Source organism: Chanodichthys erythropterus, chromosome 23 (genome assembly GCF_024489055.1).
Source record: "Chanodichthys erythropterus isolate Z2021 chromosome 23, ASM2448905v1, whole genome shotgun sequence".
In the NCBI taxonomy this organism is placed as follows: Eukaryota; Metazoa; Chordata; class Actinopteri; order Cypriniformes; family Xenocyprididae; genus Chanodichthys; species Chanodichthys erythropterus.
Window position 1 is genome coordinate 5,257,280 of NC_090243.1, and position 23,586 is coordinate 5,280,865.

The 23,586-nt window shown below is 37.1% G+C and overlaps 1 protein-coding gene and 1 non-coding gene across 6 annotated transcripts; both read right to left on the minus strand.

The window, feature by feature from the left end:
- Nucleotides 1–137: 137 nt before the first annotated feature.
- On the minus strand, nucleotides 138–22,179 carry klhl15 (kelch-like family member 15). 5 transcript variants are annotated; one of them, XM_067378641.1, is made up of 9 exons: nucleotides 21,947–22,179; nucleotides 17,699–17,780; nucleotides 15,345–16,056; nucleotides 11,723–12,814; nucleotides 1,682–1,893; nucleotides 1,493–1,600; nucleotides 1,259–1,401; nucleotides 1,075–1,166; nucleotides 138–334 (listed from the first exon to the last, which is right to left on the minus strand). In XM_067378641.1, exons 1-9 carry the CDS (start codon nucleotides 22,005–22,007, stop codon nucleotides 155–157), a joined length of 2,682 nt encoding a protein of 893 aa, XP_067234742.1. In that variant the 5' UTR covers nucleotides 22,008–22,179; the 3' UTR covers nucleotides 138–154. The 5 variants fall into 5 exon arrangements, with proteins under 5 accessions (XP_067234742.1, XP_067234741.1, XP_067234740.1 ...); XM_067378640.1 differs by lacking the exons at nucleotides 11,723–12,814; nucleotides 15,345–16,056; nucleotides 17,699–17,780; nucleotides 21,947–22,179 and adding exons at nucleotides 3,817–3,930; nucleotides 9,162–9,308; XM_067378639.1 differs by lacking the exons at nucleotides 11,723–12,814; nucleotides 15,345–16,056; nucleotides 17,699–17,780; nucleotides 21,947–22,179 and adding an exon at nucleotides 4,232–4,272.
- trnat-agu (transfer RNA threonine (anticodon AGU)) lies at nucleotides 8,856–8,929 on the minus strand. Its single transcript has one exon. It is a non-coding gene; the product is annotated as a tRNA-Thr (tRNA).
- Nucleotides 22,180–23,586: the final 1,407 nt, after the last annotated feature.

The window sequence follows — 23,586 nt, forward strand, 5'->3', positions numbered from 1 at the left end:
AAAAAAGTGCCATCATTCAAAAATACACATGCAGAAATACAAGAGCTTTTAAATGGATTTCAAATTAATGTCATCAGATTAACTGCTTCTTATCATTAAACTTTGTCATTACACAATGTTCAACCTTCTCCTCAGTCATTTAACCTGTTGAAGTTCACATGTACTTATTCAACCAGTTTAGCAGATCTTTCCTAGCTTCCTGTATGTAAGGTTTATCGTCTGGGTTAATGTCTTCATTCTTGCGATGGACAAACCCATGTGTCTGATTAGGGAAGATTTTCACTTGGAAGTCAGCAGTGCACTTTTCCTTCAGTCTTGTCTCCAATATGGTAACCTAGGTTAAAAGTTGGAGAAAAATAAACATCAAATGATTCTGTACAAAGTTTATGGCTGATATGGGTTTATTAATGCAGTTATAATACATTGACCCCCATTTCTTGTTTCTCATTCTTAAGTGCTGAAATTTGTACTAAAACCATATTAGACTGAATATAATCATTTTAAAGAGAATTGTGGTCTGAGTATACTTAAATTGAACCGTTTGGCCTGAAAGCAAAGCATTCATTTATTGCAAATCACATAAATCTCATCCATGTTACATTATCCTCATTGTGCAGCAATAAATCAAAACTAAGATGGAATATATTTTTCAAAATGCAAATTTATTTTTATACACCATTTAAAGGTTTGGAGTGTTTGTTTTTGAAAAAAGTCTCTTGTGCTCACCAAGGCTGCATTTATTGATTAAAATAACTTTAATGTTTTTCATAAATTCTAAACTATAGATTATTCCTGTGATGGCAAAGGTGAATTTTTAGCATCATTACTCCAGTCTTCGGTGTCACATGATCCTTCAGAAATAATTCTGATTTGCTGATCAGGAAACATCGATGTTGAAACCATTGTGCTGCTTTATATGTTTGTGGAAACCATGATGCAGTTTTTCAGGATTATTTTCTTTTTTTAAAAAAAAAGTTTATTTGAAATAAATTTCTTATATATAAAAAAAAAAAAAAATCATACTGACCCCAAACTTTTGAATGTCTTAAAAGACGTTCTTGATAAATAGCTTACCTGATCAAGTGGAATGACTGCATCTTTTTCTGCAAATATGAAGAGGGTTGGACTTTTGAGATCAAACCTGTCTTCCCGCTCTCTAACAATACCTGGGTTAAAGGAATGTATATATATACAGTTGTACAGCATATTGACATATTTTCTGTATCCTTGCCTCATGAAGATGCAACAAATACATTACCATAGACCGAGACGGCAGCTTTAATTTCTTGATACTGAAGAGCAATGTAGTGTGTGGCAACACCACCCCAACAGAAACCCACAACACCTATATGCTTTGCACCGCACTTCTCCTTAAGGTACTTCAATACAACATCCACTTCCCTGGGAAAACAACAAGATTGTTATTTCGTCTTTCCTTTGAAGGCATGTTCAAGTGCATCAGATAAGAAGATTTAGTTTATTGAACTTGTACTTTTTTATGTCTGTAGGCTTTTTGTCCTCAAGCCACTGCTGAAATGTTGACCAGTCGTGAGATTGGCTCCACGGCTCTTTTCCGACAAAGAAATCTGGACATATAGTACTGCAAATGCAAAATAATCAGGCACGAACAAGGATATCTGAACAATTTTAATATTTATAACCATATAAAACAGATATTTACATGTATCCATTTGCTGAGAGCATGTCAGCCATGTATCTGGTGTTTGGAAGCTGCCATCCAAAAATGTCTTGAATTACAATAATGGCCTTCTCTGATGCTTGAGGCTTCACCACATAAGCTTTAATGTGCTCGATTTGAACTTCCTCTCCAAGACCCCCATATTCAATCTTATCCCCAATCTCACAGGGACAGGGCTTTGCTTCATTAGCCATCTGTTCATAAAAAGAAGGGTATGAACCTATTTAATCCCAAATTTGGGATTCAGTGTACTTGATTCCTCGAAAAAGCTGCATGATTTTTCTAAAACATGTTTTAACAGTTTGTCACACTATGTACAAACCCGATTCCAAAAAAGTTGTGACTGTACAAATTGTGAATAAAAACAGAATGCAATGATGTGGAAGTTTCAAATTTCAATATTTTATTCAGAATACAACATAGATGACATATCAAATGTTTAAACTGAGAAAATGTATAATTTTAAAGGGAAAAATAAGTTGATTTTAAACTTCATGGCATCAACACATCTCAAAAAAGTTGGGACAAGGCCATGTTTACCACTGTGTGGCATCCCCTCTTCTTTTTATAACAGTCTGCAAACGCCTGGGGACGGAGTTGCTCAAGTTTAGGAATAGGAATGTTGTCCCATTCTTGTCTAATACAGGCTTCTAGTTGCTCAACTGTCTTAGGTCTTCTTTGTTGCATTTTCCTCTTTATGATGCGCCAGATGTTTTCTATGGGTGAAAGATCTGGACTGCAGGCTGGCCATTTCAGAACCTGGACCCTACTTCTACGCAGCCATGATGTTGTAATTGATGCAGTATGTGGTCTGGCATTGTCATGTTGGAAAATGCAAGGTCTTCCCTGAAAGAGACGACGCCTGGATGGGAGCATATGTTGTTCTAGAACTTGGATATACCTTTCAGCATTGATGGTTCCTTTCCAGATGTGTAAGCTGCCCATGCCGCACGCACTCATGCAACCCCATGTCTGACCACAGAAGAGTTTTCCACTTTGGCACAGTCCATTTTAAATAAGCCTTAGCCCAGAGAAAATGCCTGCGCTTCTGGATCATGTTTAGATATGGCTTCTTCAATGTTTTCTGGAAGTATTCCTGAGCCCATGTTGTGATTTCCATTACAGTAGCATTCCTGTATATGATGCAGTGCTGTCTAAGGGCCCGAAGATCACGGGCATCCAGTATGGTTTTCCGGCCTTGACCCTTACGCACAGAGATTGTTCCAGATTCTCTGAATCTTTGGATGATATTATGCACTGTAGATGATGATAACTTGAAACTCTTTGCAATTTTTCTCTGAGAAACTCCTTTCTGATATTGCTCCACTATTTTTCACCGCAGCATTGGGGGAAATTGGTGATCCTCTGCCCATCTTGACTTCTGAGAGACACTGTCACTCTGAGAGGCTCTTTTTATACCCAATCATGTTGCCAATTGACCTAATAAGTTGCAAATTGCTCCTCCAGCTGTTCCTTATATGTACATTTAACTTTTCCGGCCTCTTATTGCTACCTGTCCCAACTTTTTTGGAATGTGTAGCTCTCATGAAATCCAAAATGAGCCAATATTTGGCATGACATTTCAAAATGTCTCACTTTTAACATTTGATATGTTATCTATATTCTATTGTGAATAAAATATAAGTTTATGAGATTTGTAAATTATTGCATTCCTTTTTTATTCACAATTTGTACAGTGTCCCAACTTTTTTGGAATCGGGTTTGTAGGTTATTTCAAACAAAGTAACATTTTAAATCTAAAAAGAAATGTTAAGGGCAAAAAACAAGACAAATGCAGAATATCCTCACATTTACTTAGGCTAGTTTAACTTAATGTAAGTATTCTTCAAAACAATAGTTATTGACATGCTTACTTTCCTGTGATCATGATTTTGAGATGGAGCAATCTTAATAATACATAATATACCTTTAGATATTATCTGTATCAAATATGGTAACTGAATCATTTCATATTTTATTTGCTTCCTTTTCTGGAACTTTGACCAAGATAATCTTACAGATAAGAACATTGGAATTGTCCAGCTAAGTTTGGTTCTCAGAACGTTCTGGTAACATACGTTTTTAGTTATAAAATATATCCTAAAAATAGCCCTTACAGAACGTTCTGTTTAGGTTCTCTTTAGGTTGCCTGTATGATAACGTTCTGTTCTGTTTGCTGACTAAACACGACATCAAAACGGTCTGCAATTTCTTCCATAGTCGACAACTCTCTGCAAAACAAATCAATACATCTTTTTAGACTCTTCCAAAGTACAATTTGGCCACAAATGTTGTTTTATTAAATAGGTTCAAATAGATTTGAAATTACTGGAAGGAATGCGCCACATTCTGACAAAAGAAATGCGTGATTGAATCACGTGATTAAACTATGTGACTCCATTCAAAGTGTTCAAAACAAAATGACTCACGACAAACATTCGGTAAAGTAAGTTTGCACTTCATGCTGCTAGCGACAACAACACACACCGCATTTTACATTGATTTGTGCTTTACATTTTGACATGCACTTACCGCTCCGCTGAACCTCGAATTGATTTCGCTAGGAATGAAAGTTTGAAGTCTGATTCCTTATGAACTGCCTGCAGAATTCAGCGTTTGTCCCCTTTAGCAACGCCCACTATAAATATGAGCTCGCGTTTTTGTTTGTTCATCATGAGTTAGCCAAAATTTTCAGTTGAAAGGATAAAATAGATTCATAAATATGCTTTATAGTGTTATATATTACATATTTATTGCGTATCGCGCCCCAAGGCTATAGGCCTATATGGAGATCCGGCTGTCATCATTAGATAACATTAGACATGTTCTCTGCGATATCTTTATAGGCTAACGTTAAGTGAAAATTTCTAAATAAACACTTTAAATTGAAAAGGAAAAAAAAAAATAGACCTAGTTTGCAGTTGTCATTTTTTATTATTATATTATTATTATTATAATTATTATTATTATTATTATGTAATCATTTTTTTATTTGGGCCTTCACTAATCGTCCCTCCCTCCAGGGTCCGTGTACGTTTTGATAGTTTGTTTTCCAATTTGAAATGAAATACGCAGAAACGAGAAAATGGTCGTTTCCCGTTTTTTCGTTTGTTAAAAAAAACGGAAAAACGAGATTTTGACTCGATTTTCGTTTTTTCGGGTCACGGATAGAAAATGGTAACACGACTTCAAAACTCGTTTTCCACATGTGGGCGGTCATTACACGCCCCTTTCAGCCGATTGGTCAATCAAATCTGAGCCAGTGACGCCATCTTCAGTTCGTTCAACAAAATAACAGTCCTCTGCCGCTATATCAGTATGTCATAAATCGGCTTTCTTCTGTGCAAACTAACGCGTATTTCACAGAAATATTTATTTCAGAAATGTTAATCAGCACTAAGACTGTTGTAATGCTGTTTGTAGTTTAATAGTGAAACTACCCACACAGAGGAGCGGATGAAAAGCAGAGATTAAAAAAAAAAAAAAAAAAAAAACCTACAGGTTTTATTTTATTCTATTTTGAATAAATAGAATAAATCACAATAAATAAATAGCAATTTTGAAAAACGAACAATCGCTCATCTCTATTTATTTATTTTATATAGCCTAATTGCCTGCTGAAATGTTAATAACCCTTTGGTTAAAAGATTGAGGGAATATGTAAAGATCAAACATTAAAGATCAAAATTACAGCTACATAGCCTTTTTAGTTATGACAAAAATAATATATAAATGTTAAGCCAAAACGAATTAATTTAAAGCTGAACTGAAACAGAAACCGGCGTTATAACTACCTCTCTAATTTGACACAAATCCAAATGTTTCAATATTCACGATTTGGAGGCTAAACTATATTTATTATTTAAACGCTTTTATTGTAGCCTACACAGACTACTTAAAATGAGCAGTAGGCCTATAACGTTTTATATATTTAGTTGAATGTATATATTTTGACAGTTAACAGGCTGTGGCGTCAAGTTCCTAAAACTGATGTTGTGTGTGCGTGAGGCGCCGGCGCGTTCACTTGAATTTTCTTATAACAGCGGAAACAACTTAATACTTAGACATTTATGGTCAAATATATGTAACACCATTCGAATCTGTGAAAGGTTAAATAGGCCTATTATTTTTGTACACTCACAAACAAAACATTGCTCGTAAAATAAACAAAGAAATTTTCTGCCGTATTGGTTTCCTTTCTGTGAACTTCTCAAAAATAAACCGACACTCATATTGTCGCATTTTTTCCCCTTTCATTTTGGTAATATTAATTACTTAAGTGAAATAAATTTCGCGCATAGACATAGGCTATTTAGCCTATTCCTTTTTGAATCCTTTGTTCTCCGTTCACAGAAGCGCTGCAGGTGCGTGATGATAATGAATCCTCATGTTCTGTTGTTTATCCTGCTATTTGTTTATGTAGGCTAAAACTAAACCCCTGGAATTTTTTAATGATTCACAGACATTTATCAAATTTCGTTTAATTCTAATTTAATATAATTTTATCGGTTAATGAAACGATGATCGCATCAGTTGAAAGTCAGGGGGAAAAAACAGAAATTATATTGACAAGGCAACAATAATTTTCGTTTAGTTTAAGTTTTTCAAAACATCCACAGAACTGCATACAGTAAATTTTCCCGCTGTTTAAGCCACGAATATTTACAAAATAAAATAATTACAAAGATAATAAAACTTCTATGTTTAATATACGAGAGTTTTTGTTTTGCTGTTGTCCACTGAAGCAATTGACGCAGAATCGCCAATAGCCGTTAAATCGAAATTGAAAGTAAAATGTTCAGGGCCATTTATAGCTAATTCATTCAAAAGCGAAGGAAAGACAGAAAAAGTGAGGATAGCAAGTAAACTGTGACATATAATAGTAATGTTCACTGTGTTAATAAAAGTGTTTAATTTAAGAGATAAAATCTGTATAGCCATTTATAAGCTAAGGAAAACTAAAAAGCCCCCCGATGGTGATACCGTTATTAGGTGTTGCCACCTAGTGGATAGCCTATTTTCTAATATGACTGCATAGTCTACTGTAAGGAATGCGTCTGCTAAATTATTGAATTTAAATGTATAAAATGTAAACAAAACATTAAAATAAGAAAAAAAATGAGTGCAGTAGCCACTGATCTATAATAGATAATAGTCTGTCATTATGTATAGCCTATTGATCGGTGGTAGTAGCCCAAAGGATGTCATGCGCTTAGTAACAGATGTAGAGGCATTTACATTTTAAAAACAGCTTAAAAACAGACTTAATTAAATTTACTGTAGGTTTTTTAAAACTTTTTTTTATCTGTGCAAACATATTTCTGTGAAATACGCGTTAGGTTGCACAGAAGAAAGCCGATTTATGACATACTGATATAGCGGCAGAGGACTATTATTTTGTTGAACGAACTGAAGATGACGTCACTGGCTCAGATTTGATTGACCAATCGGCTGAAAGGGGCGTGTAATGACCGCCCACATGTGGAAAACGAGTTTTGAAGTCGTGTTTCCGTTTTCTATCCGTGACCCGAAAAAAACGAAAATCCAGTCAAAATCTCGTTTTTCCGTTTTTTTTAACAAACGAAAAAACGGGAAACGACCGTTTTCTCGTTTCTGCGTATTTCATTTCAAATTGGAAAACAAACTATCAAAACGTACACGGACCCTCCAGCTACTCAAATATCTGTGTCCCATAAGAAACAGACACCATAAAGGTAATGATATGTAGACAATAGACGTATAACAATGTATAAAGAAGAGCATATTGGCCTATTTCTTGAATGCTGTTTTATTAACCGTTTTATTTTTCTTATTACACAAAAACAGTCTAGCACAAAGTATTTTACCATACAATGTGAAAAAAACATACTGCCATTGCTTAATGAAAATAATAAAACGTATATAAAGCAAGACTGATATAAAGGGTTTTCACAAAAGCATGATTGTCTACTCCAAAAAAAAAAAAAAAAGCTTATAAAAGGGGGCCACATTGCTAAGAGATTCTAGTCCTAATAGTAACTTTAACCAAAGATTGATTTTAATGATTGTTTAGTTTTCTGAGTATTAAAGCAATATAAACTGGTTTTAAGTAATGTGATTTCAGAGTCAGCCTCTTAAAGTTCTCCTAATAAACAGAGGAGATAACTGAATTTTAATCTTAAAAGGATAGTTCACCCAAAAATGTAAAATTCTGTCATCATTTATTCACCCTCAAGTTGTTCCAAACCTGTATGAGTTTACTTCATCTGTTGAACACAAAAGAAGATATTCTGAAGAATGTTGGTAACCTCCAGACAGTTGACAGTCTGATTCCACAGTTTTTTTACACTATGGAAGTCAATGTCTAACCTTCAACTGTCTGGTTACCAACATTCTTCAGAATACATGCATACATATATGTAAATGGGATCATGAAAATTGAGTAATTAATATGAGATTTTAAGTTTGACAGTTGCTATCCACCCTAGAGAGAGACAAGCTTTCACAGCTAACTAATTTTGTGTTTTAGATGCTGTGACTGTTTTCCTTAAGAAGTTTTTCATGACTATTAGTTACTACTTCAATGGTCCTGTGGTATGACAAATTAATTTCTAAAGTTCAGATATTTGATGTATTATCTCAGTTACATGATAAAGGAAACAACGCCTCTATTGATGGTTTGCCACCAGAGGGCGTACTGTAACCGTTTTTGTGAAGTTTACCATACATTCAGATCGATTCAGATATGTATGGTAAGAGTAAACGATAAAATAGGGGTAGATAATTTTAAAATTATATTATATGTAATGTAATATAGTATTAAATCTATAAATTAAAATCGACTAATTAAATTGTATTTAAAACAGTGTAATACTTTTGTAATTTGTATGCTACTATTGTTGATGTTTTATGAATTGGTTTGTGTTTAATATTTGGTTGACCTTTTGAATTTTGCAGACAAGCCAATAAATGGCCTGTGATAAATACATTATGTTTTGGATTGTTATGGCACATGCTTTCCAAAATGTTAGGAAAGCATGTGCCTAAACAGAAGGTAAAATGACCTAACCTGAGAAACATGGAATAGAGTAAAAATACTAATAAATAATCATAAATAATAGTGTAGCAGTAAAAACTTTAGGCTATATCCCTTACGTGTGAATGAAATGCACTCAAAAGGCACCGCTGGGATTCGAACCCAGGATCTCCTGTTTACTAGACAGGCGCTTTAACCAACTAAGCCACGGCGCCACGTGCGCGATTGGTACAGTACAGGACTTTTTTCCTGAGCGGAAACCGATTGCCGTTTCACTTCTGGAATTTTTTTTTTTTTTTTTTTGTGTAACGTAGTTAATCACCAACTAAACTGTAATTGTTATGTCTGTAATAGCCAAAAGAGCATTGACTTGTAATGTTCTGACGCAATCAACGCAAAATGTAAAGGTCCTTTAGATACTTTACATGATAAAATGCTTTATCTTACGGCTTTTGCAGTTTAGTTATCCTTTGGACAGCCATCATCTTCCAATTAAAGTGTTGAATACATCATAGAAAATTAAAAATCCAAAAACATGTGGTGGGGGTGATGGGGGGTGTTGTCAATGAAGAAACATAAAGTACCTGATGGATAAAAATTTGAAAATAAAATTATATTCTGGAGGTTTTTAATTACCCCACTGGCAAATCGACGTCGCTGGTTTTTGAGGATAATACGAGGGTTAAGATATGTCGGTATAACTTGCTTTCAGTTAAAACAGCTCAAACATGCATTTTAATCAAGGACTATCTTAAGCCTTGTTTGTGAATCCGGGGATATATGAGCTACGTAGTCACAATTATGAGATTAAAGTTGCAATTATAGGAAATAATGTCGCAATAACCTTTTTTTTTATTCTGAGGCGGAAAGTATTGCAATGAAGGATGTAAAAAACAAAAACAAAAAAAAAAACTTCAAATGCCTTTCATTCTGACAAAATTAATTCTACGTGTGGAAAATTTATGTTTATTATTGGAAAGAAAATATTTAACTTAAGGCTTAATTCTACAAACAAAAAAAGCTTTAATATCAATTCAGTCTGGTCGCTGCAAAGCGCTATGGTCTTAATTTATTTTTAAAGATTAGAGACATCTGGTCACTTGACCAAAAATATCCTCGTCTACCAAATGCATCAAAATGACTTGCATTGCATTGAAGGTATACATTTTAATCAGTTAATGTATTCAATGGGAATCGAACCCATGACCTTGGCATTGCTAGCACCATGCTTTACTGTTTGATCAGCAGGAATGCATTTTTCTTCAATACAGTCAAACATGGCGACACACAACCTAAAGAAAAGGCTGTGGGTCTCGGCGCACTTCCTGCTGATGGATCCTCTTACAGGGATAAACCCACAAGATAAGATGCTGATATCTAGAGAAGACAGCGTCTCAAATACACACTACACCCAAACACAGCAGCACAGAAAGTGCTTGTATTCAATTAGAAGACCCAGAGAGCTGAACAGTTTGAACATTTATTTCTGGAAATTAATTACAAAGTCTTCAAATACCAGTGAACCACCAGATTTTGGTAAACAAGTTAGCAATCTGATTATACTCCTCTCAAGAACAAGATACAGGGCTATGGATTATTATTATTATAGTGGAATAATTGTCTGTTATTCTACTGAAAAAATAACAAGACAAGGTTATAATCTACCGCTGTGTCTGATTATTACAGTTTGACCCTTACAGACCACAGTTTGGCATCTATATGTACATGAAAATAGCATGAATTTTGGATGACAAATGTCACACGGCAGAGACAAAAGGTCAAAGTTAGTGTTTGAGGAAGTACAAACCAACCAGGAACTCTGAGGAAACACAGCATCAGTAAATGACATATTGCCAAACACCTTCAAGATCTGGCTTAAAGGGATATTTCACCAAAAAAAAATGATGATTCTGTCATCATTTACTCACATTTATGTCAATCCACATATCAGTGTGGAACACAAAAGATGTTTTTGTCCATACAATGAAAACCAATGGCGTCCCACTGAATTTCAAACAGACAAAATATTGCAGTCATTCAGATTTGGAATGACATGAGTGCGAGTAGTTGATGAACAATCCCTTTTACTGCAACTGATTTTAATACCTAATGGACGCCTAAACTCATAGAACTGCTGTTAGTGTTTCATTAGACATTAAACACAAGATGCATATGTGCTTTAGCCCTTTGCTGGTGAAACAAAATGTGAGACACACACACACACATACACACACATAAAGTAGTTCCTTACATTACACGGATTGGATCAAGGCAAGGCTTTGCCATTTTAATAAATAAGTTAAAAATAAGCATAAGCACAACTAATAAAGGTTGGAGAAGCGGGAACGATGCGTCCCCTAATCTCTGCTGTCCCCTTTTCTCCCTTTGCAGTCAGCAGTGGAGGACTGGTGTTATTGTAGAGCAGTAATATATGCCCTTATACGAGTGCAATGCTTGTCAACATCATCGTCAAGATTACAATCATTACAGTCATTATCGTCAAGATCCACTACAACATCACTAGTATCAGCACAAATGCATTCTTAGATTAGTTAATGTGAAAGAAAAACAAGGGACAGGGAAGTTTTTAAATTTCTTCATGAGTTCCTCTACTTCATTTAGTCTCCCACCCCTAGACGCAGCAGACTACTTGTGGAATACGCACTCAAAAAACATGACTTCCTGTGAACAGAACGAAGGGATACAGAAGAACGTCACAGAGAAGACAATGTGGTGAAACATGAAGAGTATTATGTGCTCTACAGGATGATTACAGTGCAATGAGTCAGAGCAAAAAGGTCTGTTTTTTTATGAGAACGCCAATGCTTGGAACAAATAACAAACCTTCCTTTCTACAATGAAAGCCTAAAAAGGATTTTTTTTCTTCTTAAATAAGCACTGGCCTACAGTTTAAAAGCTTCAACAGTATTAGTATTACTTTTCACACCTGTAAACGTTTGTCTCCTAAACTGTCCAGAAGGTACAAAGACTCAGCTGCAGCGTCTCACGTGTTCCAGAACGTATTCTGGGAAGTGCAAACTACACACTTGCAGTCCGTCCAGTTTGCAAGGCATCCTGGGATACTCGTCCTCTTTCCATTTATTCTCCTCAGGGTCAAATGTGAGGATAGAGTCGCTGTAATGACCGTTGTAGCAAAGTCCCCCGAGCACCATGATCTGTTTGTCCAGCACTGCCACTCCATGCCCACTGCGTCCTATAGGCATAGAGGCCAAAATAGTCCACTCGTCAGTCTCTGGGTCATATACTTCTGTCGAAGGGCAGCCCTGGGATTCGAAAGAGGCACGCAGTATCACACACACCCCGCCGAAGACGTACAGCTTCCCATTGTGGGAGATCATCTTATGGAAGCAACGAGCGTAGTTCATTTTTGACTTGTTCTCCCAGCAGTTGGTGAGGATCGGCGTGCGCCGTGTACGATGTTCGGACGTTCCTTCACGTCCCGGGTCAAATACGCACACTTGTTTTGAGGTGGAAGAGGAGGTGATGCCGCCAGTGATGTACAGCTTCCCGTTGAGCACGGTGCCTTCGTGGCCGTACTTGTTTACAGGGTAGGGGTCTACAAACTCCCACTTGTCCTCAACAATGTCATAACGCTCCGTTGAATAAAACGTCTCGTCGCGAGTGCGGCCTGCAACTGCGTAAATGTACTTCCCGATGACGCCAACGGCAAACTCTGATCTAGGAACGGACATGTCGGCCATACGGAGCCAAGAGTTCTGTCTGGGATCGTAGCGGTAGACCTTAGAAGAAGCGTGGAACTCTCCGTCAGGACCTAACTCTTCACCACCCAACAGGAAAGCGAAGTTGTTGACGATGGCCAGGCAATCGGGGCGAAGCGGTACCTGGGGGCCTTCTAGTTCCCACCACACTTTGGGCCGGTGCAGGAGGAGGATTTTACTATTGACCATGCTGTGGCCGATCATTCCACGGAATACAGCAGTCTGGGGTCTCACGGATCTGATGCGGTTGGACTTGGTTTCCGCCAGCGGTTGTTCGTTCACCTGATGGAAGTAGCTGAGCGCCTGGTCAACTTCTAGTCTCAGTTGGCGGGAATAACGGTAGAACTCTGATGTCTTTACCTATGCAAGGTTGAAAGAAACACATTAGGGTCAATGACAGGAAAATTCCAACATACAAGTCATAAATACACTACCGTTCAAATGTTTGGGGTCATTAAGATTTTTTAAAGCTTTCAAAATTTTAAAGGTGCCCTAGAATTAAAAATTGAATTTATCTTGGCATAGTTAAATAACAAGTGTTCAGAACATGCATGGAAATGACATACAGTGAGTCTCAAACTCCATTGTTTCCTCCTCCTTATATAAATCTCATTTGTTTAAAAGACCTCAGAAGAACAGGCGAATCTCAACATAACACCGACTGTTACGTAACAGTCAGGGTGTACGCCCCAAATATTTGCATATGCCAGCTCATGTTCAAGCATTAGACAAGGGCAGGACGTCTGGATGTGCACAGCTGAATCATCAGACTAGGTAAGCAAGCAAGGACAATAGCGAAAAATGTTGCTAAAGTACTGTTAAATGTGGTTAAAGTTACCATCGTTTCTTACTGTATTCACGGAGACAAGAGCCGTCGCTATTTTCATTTTTAAACACTTGCAGTCTGTATAATTCATAAACACAACTTCTTTCTTTATAAATCTCTCCAACAGTGTAGCATTAGCCGTTAGCCACGGAGCACAGCCTCAAACTCATTCAGAATTAAATGTAAACATCCAAATAAATACTGTATATACGCGATTAGACATGCTGCATGACGAACACTTTGTAAAGATCCATTTTGATGGTTACATTAGCTGTGTGAACTTTGTTTATGCTGTTAAAGGCAAGCGTGAGCTCAGGGAGCGGGGGAGCACGAGATTTAAAGGGGCCGCAGCCTAAATCGGCTCATATTTAATAATGCCCCAAAATAGACTTTGAACATGCGAAATTTCTTCGGATGCTGTAACAGTCGTGATATGACGTCACGGTCTACTCTACAGCGTCTTTTTTATAAACGTGAATTCAACATGTAACTTTAAGTAATACATTCAAAATGTAAAAATATAGAACCTACTCCACTTTACTGCAAAAATATAATTCTTTTAATTCAGCCAAGAGGTCATGCCGTGAGAAATCGATCTTCTACTGGTCGTATGTCTTCACGTGATGTGAATTCGCAGGTCAGAGTTCACCAAAATTGAACTTTGGAATGCAGCGAAATGCGAAATGTTTTCGCACAAGCTTGCGTTTCCAGTCTGATGCATTTGCATGCGTTTGAATAGAAGTCAATGGAATGAAAAGTCTAGTGTGTTTGCACCATAAGGAAGTCCAGATGACAACTATAATGATAACGACACAGAGGAAAGTTATCGCGGGACTACCAAAAAAATTTTTCCAGGTGATGAATGATAAAAACATTGAACATAGCTAATCAGAATCCACCGACTTTAAAGAGCTTGAGCATTTAAAGTGGCAGATGATATAACTGTAGCGCACACTTATAATAACAGAACAGATCATAAGAACATGTTGGGGTCTGGATGCTAATATATGGTGAATATCTAATATATTTTAATATATTTAGATATAGGTAGAGCTGGACAATTAATCAAAACCGAATTTCAGAACATCTAACCGACGTAATTTTCGCATGTCGGTTATTTAGGCTTTTTAGTCCTGGTAATACTTTCCCCTTAAAAACATACTAGCGCGTGTGTAGTCATGTGACTCCGCCCCATCCAGTCAGTGCCATGGAAGTAACACATAGGTGAGCCCTGAAGCAAGATCACTTTCACTAAACTGTCAATTTTATGTGTTTTAAGGCTTGCCAGTTTGGAACCTCGAGCGATTTTAGACCATCAGAGGTGTGTTATTATATTGTGCAACTGCGCTGATGCATTGTGGCAAACAAACAGTAGGTGTAAATCACGTGAAGATCGGGTGCACAGAGAGGAGTGCAGAAACTATGCTGTCCTGTGATTTATCACTAAAGAAAAAAAAAATTTCGTTCTTTAATCATAATCCAGGTAGAACTTCAGTTAAGAGATTTATATTTTAGGTCATATTGTCCAGCCCAAGATATGCGCCAATATATCTTTTTAGTTAGCAGCAATCTGAGGTTTACATGACAAGGGTTTACTAAAAACTGAAAAGTGGCTTGCGTTTTTCTGGGCCGAACCGAAAATTCTGGTTGCACTTGGCCGAAAACGACTTTAAAATAACTATTAATTTCTTATTTTAAATTAGGTTTTGTTTTTTTGGGATAATTGTATTATTACTCCACTTCCTGTGGAATTTTATGTGCATCTTTGGAAGCGGTTCTGCTCGCAAAGTTACAAAAAATGCTGCGGCAAGCGCTGAACACTGAGGGACAGGGCGGCACGGCATATTTTCGGGCCTTTTTTCTCTTTTGCCCAAATGTTTTTGAATGTTTTTGTTTTTGACTTTATGCCCCTCATAAAAAAATAGATCATTAAAACTGATTTTTTATTCAGAAATTAAAAACATGATCATTGTACACTACTGTATAAAATATATATATATATATATATATATACACACACATCACTGACCTCTAAACACATAATAAACAAGGAAGCATTGTTACCTTCTCAAAGATATTGGCAGGAGTCATGAGGCAAAAGCGCAGGTTCTGCACCACCGCATCCGTATGTCTCCATCGGCGCCGGTCATGTCTCAGCCAAGCCTGCACCGCCTCATACAGCTCAATTTCCGGAAATCGACTCAGCTGGTCACTATCCAGATATGCCATCAACTTCTCCAAACTCAAATAAGAAAGGAAGTCCGGTCGCCCCATCAGGGGCACAAAGTTCTCCAGCAGAAACGCATCAAGCTGCTCCTGCACGCCTTCCACACCGACGCTGAAGTCTTCCAGCAAGCGCATGACCTCAGCACAGTTCTCCAAGCAGATCTTGGCCAGCAGGAAGGAGCAGCAGAACTCTACAGCCTCTGTGAGTTGTACGTACATGGCAGCCTGCAGGATCTCTTGCACCGTGAGCATGCTTAACTCCAATGAACCATAATACATGAAGCGAAGGACGTGACCAAACCCGGCTGCCGTCAACCCCTTCATGTGAATCTTATCCTGGTCACGTTCCCGCATATCGGCTGTAAACATGACCCGGAAATAATCACTTTGCGTTGCTAACAGAGCCTTGTGCGCCTGGAAGTGGTGCTCCTCGATGAGCAGAGTGACATCGAGCAGCAGTCGCTCCTCATACAAGGCTCGGAAGCCCGACGACACGCTGCCGTCATGCACTTGGGAAAGGTACACCTCCACATCCCCCGCCATTAGGCACCTGCAGAGACACAAACACTCTTATAAATGATGCGCCAAGGCAAGACGATGTGTCCCAATTTAGCTGGTCATCTCTGCAAGGGTGGGAAGACCATAACTGATGATGGAGAGACAAACATTTATTTTCTCTCAAGTATTTGATAGAAATTTTTCTCTCTCAGAGAGAGCTCAGTATCAATTAGGGTGATGGGAAAGGCCTGTTAACAGGATAGTTCACCAAAAATGAAAATTCTGTTATCATTTACTGACCCTGTGGAACACAAAAGAAGATATTTTGGAAAACGTGTCAGTGCTTTTTGTCCATACAATGAAAGTCAGTGGGGTCCAATGTTGTTTTAGACCTAATTTCTTTGCATAGACAAAAACAAAAGAAATAAAGTTAAATGTTTGGAATGACAAGAGTTTTGGGGTCAGTAACATATATATATATATATATATAAAGAAATTAATACTTTTATTAAGCAAGCATGCATTAAATTGATCAAAATTGACAGTAATGAATTTATAATGTTGACAAAAGATTTGTGAATTCTGTTCTTTTGAACATTCATCAAAGAATGCTGAAGAAAATGTGTCCGTTTCCACAACAATATTAAGCAGCACAGCTGTTTTTAACATTGATAATAATAAGAAATGTTTCTTGAGCACCAAATCAGCATATTAGAATGATTTCTGAAGGATCATGTGACACTGAAGACTGGAGAAATTATGCTGAAAATTCATCTTTGCCACTACAGGATTTTTTAAAAAATATATTAAAATAGAAAACAGTTATTTGAAAGTGTAATAATATTTAACAATATAACTGTTTTAACTGTAATTTTAATCGAATAAATGCAGGTGAGCATAAGAGACATTATTCAAAAACATTTTTAAAATCATACCAAATCTAACCTTTTGAACAGTTGTGTACATTTTTGGGTAAACTATCCCTTTAAGACAAGATAAAATTATGCATATCGTTAATCAAGTGTTTGTTTAACTAAACAGCGCCTCCTTCAAGTTATTCATCACCCTAATCATCTGAACTATTTGTAGTTTAGTGAATAATAGAGGGTGAAAAAACATGCCAGACTTTAATAAAGCCTCTGGAAGGACTTCAAGAACTTTCACACCTCAGCACTTCAGTTTCTGCTGCTGAAAGCCAAACTCTCTCAAAGCTCCCCCACACACTCCCCCTCTACTGCACACATACACACACAGCACACTCACCTCTGATTGGCCACGGGCATGTCACAGGGGGGTGTCCGAGCCAATCAGAGGACAGTACCTCTGTGTCCGTAGGAAATTAAATTCTGAAGATATTCACCTAAATGACAAATTGAACAAGCCCCAATCATTAAAATTATGTGCAAATTACCAACAGACTGAAATGCTAAAGATGCACCAACAACTGAACGTCCCACAGTGTGCAAACAGGAAACAATTACTTGAGAAATAAATGGAGGTAGATGATGATGGAATACTATAACAAAATATCCCTGCTTGCACATTGAAAATGGACCATCATTTTGTAAATCAAATGCCTCTTATAGTTGAACCATTATTTTTATATAAAGCTGAGATGAGAAACAATTAAACACATTGTATAACTGGTTAGGTGGTTTGGAGAACAGTATAGGGTGATGACTTTGTGACATTACCTTTTAGAGGCCTCCTGGCCAACAGTCGGCTTCACAGCGCTGAAGGGGCGTTCACATTTCCTCTGCTTGTACTTGCCCTGCTCTAAAAAGAAATGACATCCAGATTATGATTGAAAGTTGATATTTTTTCATTATTGTGTTATTCATTATAAAACAGATAGCTACGGTTCTAGATTCTGATTGGATGAGCTGCGTTTAAAGCCGTTGAAATTTACTCTACACCTGTGATTGCATTACATCAGTATTACTGCGCCACCGTGTCTGTGTGTTGCTTGGCAAGATGACCATTCCGCTTCTAAAGAACTACATTGCTTGGTGGAAGAATAATATTTTTTATCAATAGCATTACATTTTTGTGTCTGTGTGTTTATTTTATGAAACCTTGCCAGGTATGTGGAATAACTGTTTTATAAAAGCAATAAGCCCCGAATTTAGAGCAACTCCGCTCTGTCATGCCCAACAATGTTGCCCCCCTAGCTGTTCTAAATTCACTGTAAACCATGACTTCTTGGGGATTATTGCTTTAATTTACCCATTGTTAATTAGTAATTACACATTTGAAAATGTTCTACTAAAAAGTTTAAAAGAACTTATCAAATGTTACACATTCAGAAGACACTGAGCAACATCTGATTATTATTATTCTAAGGTTGAGAAGTGCCTATATGTAATGTGAGGGACTCTGATGTATTAGACAGTCTAAGTTACATTCACATGCAGTCAGTCGACAGATCAGACAAAAGAAAACAAACTATTCAAAACAAACTGCATCCATTTGGCCACAAAATGTGGAATTTCTCAGAATTTATTAAAATATGATTTTAAAGGTTTAGTTCACTTTCAAATGAAAATTAGCCCAAGCTTTACTCACCCTCAAGCCATCCTAGGTGTATAAGACCTTCTTCTTTCTGATGAACACAATCGGAAAAATATTAATAAATATCCTGACGCATCTAAGTTTTATAATGGCAATGAACGGAAACAATGAGTATGAGCTGAAGAAAGTGCATCCATCCATCATAAACGTACTCCACATGGCTCCGGGAGGTTAATAAAAGCATTCTGAAACAAAGTGATGCGTTTGTGTAAAAAAAAAAAAAAATTAAAAATCCATATTTAACAACTAATGAAGTAAAATATCTAGCTTCCGCCAGACCGCCTTCTGTATTCAAGTTACGAAGAAAGTGTAAACTGCCGTCACATCAGTTAAAGGGTCAGTTCACCCAAAAATGAAAATTATGTCATTAATGACTAACCTTCATGTCATTCCAAACCCGTAAGACCTCCATTCATCTTCGGAACACAGTTTAAGATATTTTAGATTTAGTCCGAGAGCTTTCTGTCCCTCCATTGAAAATGTATGTACGGTAGACTGTCCATGTCCAGAAAGGTAATAAAAACATCATCAAAGTAGTCCATGTGACATCAGCGGGTTAGTTAGACATTTTTGAAGCATCGAAAATACATTTTGGTCCAAAAATAACAAAAACTACGACTTTATTCAGCATTGTATTCTCTTCCGGGTCTGTTGTCAATCCGGGTTCACGACTCCGCAGTGACGCTGCTGACGTAAGACGCTGCTGACGTGTTATCCAGTGCGGCAGAGCTTCGTTTACAGTCTGAGGGAGACGCACGCTGTATTCAAGCTATTCTACATTGTTTGTATTTTGGTATTGCTATATTTTTTAAAATGGTGCATAAGTGTGCATGTCGCGGATGTCCTAATCGACAAAAACAACGACGTAAAAGTGCATTACCAACGGCGACAGATGAAAGGATTCAATGGAATCAATTCAATGGAATCAATTAAATGAAAAGGATTCCGGAAGAGAAGACAATGCTGAATAAAGTCGTAGTTTTTGTTATTTTTGGACCAAAATGTATTTTAGATGCTTCAAAAACTTCTAACTAACCCACTGATGTCACATGGACTACTTTGATGATGTTTTTATTACCTTTCTGGACAGTTCTGGACATTTTCAATGGAGGGACAGAAAGCTCTCGGACTAAATCTAAAATATCTTAAACTGTGTTCCGAAGATGAACGGAGGTCTTACCGGTGTGGAACGACATGAGGGTGAGTCATTAATGATTTTCATTTTTGGGTGAACTAACCCTTTAAGCTTTTTCAGCTAGTTCAGCAGGGGAGGCGTAGGACATAGCGTAAGCATTTTGAACTGCGAGAGTTTTACACCTTTTTCATAAGTTGAACACGGAAGGCGATCTGGCAGAAGCTAGATATTTTACTTCATGGAGGTGAATGGAAGCGCTTTCTTCAGCTCATACATGTTGGTTTCATTCACTGCCATTATAATACTTGGATGCGTCAGAATATGTATTAATATTTCTCAGATTATGTTCATCAGAAAGAAGAAAGTCAAACACACCTAGGATGGCTTGAGGGTGAGTAAAGCTTGGGCTAATTTTAATTTGAAAGTGAACTAATCTTTTAAATTCACTACCATTCAAAGTTTGAGCCAAATAAGATTTTATTATAATATAAATTAAAACTTTAATTCAGAAAGGACACAAAAAAAAAAAAAATCAAGTGACATTTAATGAAAAATAAATTAAATTTCAAATAAATCATTTCTAATAAAAGAATCCTGAAACCTTAACCATTATCCGGTTTAAACAATGTGTTTAATACTAGTTCAACGAACCAAAAATAATCATTGCACATGCACCTCTGGAACAGTCCATACAACTTACAAGAATTTGCAGGCGTTTAAAGTCACATTTACAATAACTTAGGACACTAAAAAGACCTTTCAACTGACTCTAAAAAACACCAGGAGATAGATGCCCTGATCACCTGAGGCTGTGTAAACATGCCATAGTCCGACAGGCTGCAGGAGGCTTGAGGTCTGCAGATGTGAACAGAAGAATAAACTGCAATGTCTGTAATGTAAAACGCCTAAGACAGGAAGGACAGCTGATCGTCCTTCCCAGATGTGTTTGAGAACTTGCAAGTGCCTTGGTGGAAGAATGGAGTAACATCTCACAGCCAAAGCTGGCAAATCTTTCTCAGTCCATGAAGACGAGATGTAGGACTTAAAAGAGCTGATGGCCACACAAGATACTCACTGCGACTTCTGATACTGATTCCCCTACCCATCTCAGTTCTTGAATCTTTTTATGTTCAAATAAATATTTACACATAATAAGAATTTTTTGGGGGGAAAATAAGCAGCTGGAAGTGGGAGGATGTTGCTCTTTTTTGCTTAGTATATGTATCACAGTTTCCACAAAAATCAGCATAATTGTTTTCAAAACTGATAATAAGAAGAAATCATTCTTGAGCAGAAAACCAGCATATTAGAATGATTTCTGAAGGATCATGTGACAGTGGAGTAATGATGCTGAAAATTCAGCTTTGCTATCACAGGTATAAATTACATTTTCAGATATATTAAAACAGAAAACAGTTATTTTAAATTGTTATATTTCACAATATTACTGTATTTTTTTATCAAATACAGCCTTGGTGACCACACAACACTTCTTGAAAAATCATACCCACCCCAAACTATTGAACGGTAGTGTATCTCAAACTCCAATGAGACATCTGCATGTCATACAACAATCAATCCCTGTTCCAGTAACCACCAGGATGCCTCTGGATTTTAATTACATTTTTTTTTAATTAATTTTCCTTGTTTTGACTGATGCTGTGGTAAACTTCTCAGTGAAGCTGTCAGAGAAAAGTTTGTCCTTCCAGTAAATAATGAAAGTTTACAGTCACCGTATCATAATTACAAATGGGTCTAGTTTACCAGTGTTCATCCTTACATTAGAATCAACATGGTTTATATCCTTTGGACTTCACTGAGCTCGTGTTCAGATCCCCAGTAAACAAGACACACAACAACACTTGACTGATTCACAGAGAAACCAGTATAATGAATTCTGTTTTGATTTTACAGGTGTTTTGATCCTAAAATAACAAAAGTGTCTACAAGCGACTGGATATAAACACTGAAACCTAATGAGCAGTCCATCTAGTCACTGAGTCTTAACAAACGCTTCACACGCATATGATGCACAAACATGCTGTCTATCTAGGGTAGGGAGCTCACTGGGTCAATATCAGAGGCACAGCCAATTACCGCTGACACGGCCCAACGAATGTCAGTCCATGACATATTAAACAATTCTAATGTTTTCAGCTACAGTACGTTAAAACGAGTACGTTATTAAGCAGGACAACGTTGCGTGTGAAATGAAACAAATCCAGCAGGGTTTTACCTCGGCGATGCGACTCCACGCAACCCCGCTTCGACCAGGGAGCCCGAGGTCCTTCGGACATGGAGTGCTGGTATTAGACAAAGACCAGAGAAATTAAATATGAAATCTCATTATCGAAGGAAATATGCTGTCCATTGGCTTCTTTGGGTGACAATAGGCCAGTGTTATTTGGACTGAATCGCTAAATGTTGTTTGTCTGTAGCCTCCACAGCGATCGTAGACGCCATATTATTGTCTGCACTGACGTCATTTCCCGATCATTTGTCGGTCGGACGGAAATATTGGAGTTTGTGTGTCAATATTCTCTGCCTGCATGTATAAAATGATTTAGTTCGCTGTCAGAGAAAATTAAGCACATAAACCATGACATTTAGTATGATACGTTTTAAAACGTTTTAAGAGGTAAGGAAGTTTGAGCGTGAGAACATTTATTTATATATATATATATATATCATATAAAACAGAAGGTTCCCACACTCAAACTTCCTTACCTCTTAAAGGATTTGTCCACTTTCAAATAAAATTTTCCTGATAATTTACTCACCCCCATGTCATCCAAGATGTCCATGTCTTTCTTTCTTCAGTCGAAAAGAAATTAGGTTTTTGATGAAAATATTCCAGGATTATTCTCCTTATAGTGGACTTCAATGGCCTCCAAACGGTTGAAGGTCAAAATTTGAAGCTTCAAAGGGCTTTAAACGATACCAGACGAGGAATAAGGGTCTTATCTAGCGAAACGATCGGCCATTTTCTACAAAAATACAACTGTATATGCTTTATATAAACAAATGATCGCCTTCCAAGTGCTTCCGCTTTCCGTATTCTTCAAAAAACTTATGCTTTATGTCCTACGCCTTCCCTATTCTACTTACGGAAAAAAATGGAACTGGCGCTGCGTTCGTTCCGTAAGTAGAATAGGGAAGGTGTAGGACATACAGCGTAAGATTTTTGAAGAATACGAAAGTGCGGTTTTGGCAGAGCACTGCAAGGCGATCATTTGTTTATATAAAGCATATACGGTTATATTTTTTTCCGAAAATGACCAATCGTTTCGCTAGATAAGACCCTTATTCCTTGTCTAGTATCGTTTAAAGCCCCTTTGAAGCTGCACTGAAACTAGTTTTGACCCCGAACCGTTTGGAGGCCATTGAAGTCCACTATATGGAGAATAATGTTTTCATCAAAAACCTTTTCGATTTCTTTTCGACTGAAGAAAGACATGAACATCTTGGATGACATGGGGGTGAGTAAATTATCAGGAAATTTTTTTGAAAATGGACTAATCCTTTAATACATTTTAAAATGTATCATAATATATGTCATGGTTTATGTGCTTAATTTTCTCTGACAGTGAACTAAATAATTTTGTGTGTGTGTGTGTGTGTGTGTGTGTGTGTGTGTGTGTGTCACCGGTCCCCACAATGTAAATTAATTAATAAAAATACTAAATTATGTTTTTGTGAGAAAATAAAGGTGTGCACAGTTTCCTGTGATGGTTAGGTTTAGGGTTAGGGGTAGGGTAGGGGGATAGAAAGTACGGTTTGTACAGTATAAAATTAATTGTGGCCTATGGAAAGTCCCCACAATTCACAAAAACAAACGTGTGTGTGTGTGTGATTATATATAATGTGATTATGTGT

What these genes read in the sequence shown, in the direction of transcription:
- klhl15 (XM_067378641.1), bottom strand. Translation starts at nt 22,007, where the DNA reads ATGTCCGAAGGACCTCGGGCTCCCTGGTCGAAGCGGGGTTGCGTGGAG. An exon ending in CTCTCAGCAAATGGATACAT is followed by an intron (nt 1,601 to 1,681) that starts GTAAATATCTGT and finishes TTGCATTTGCAG; the next exon opens with TACTATATGTCCAGATTTCT. An exon ending in AAGCCTACAGACATAAAAAA is followed by an intron (nt 1,402 to 1,492) that starts GTACAAGTTCAA and finishes TTGTTTTCCCAG; the next exon opens with GGAAGTGGATGTTGTATTGA.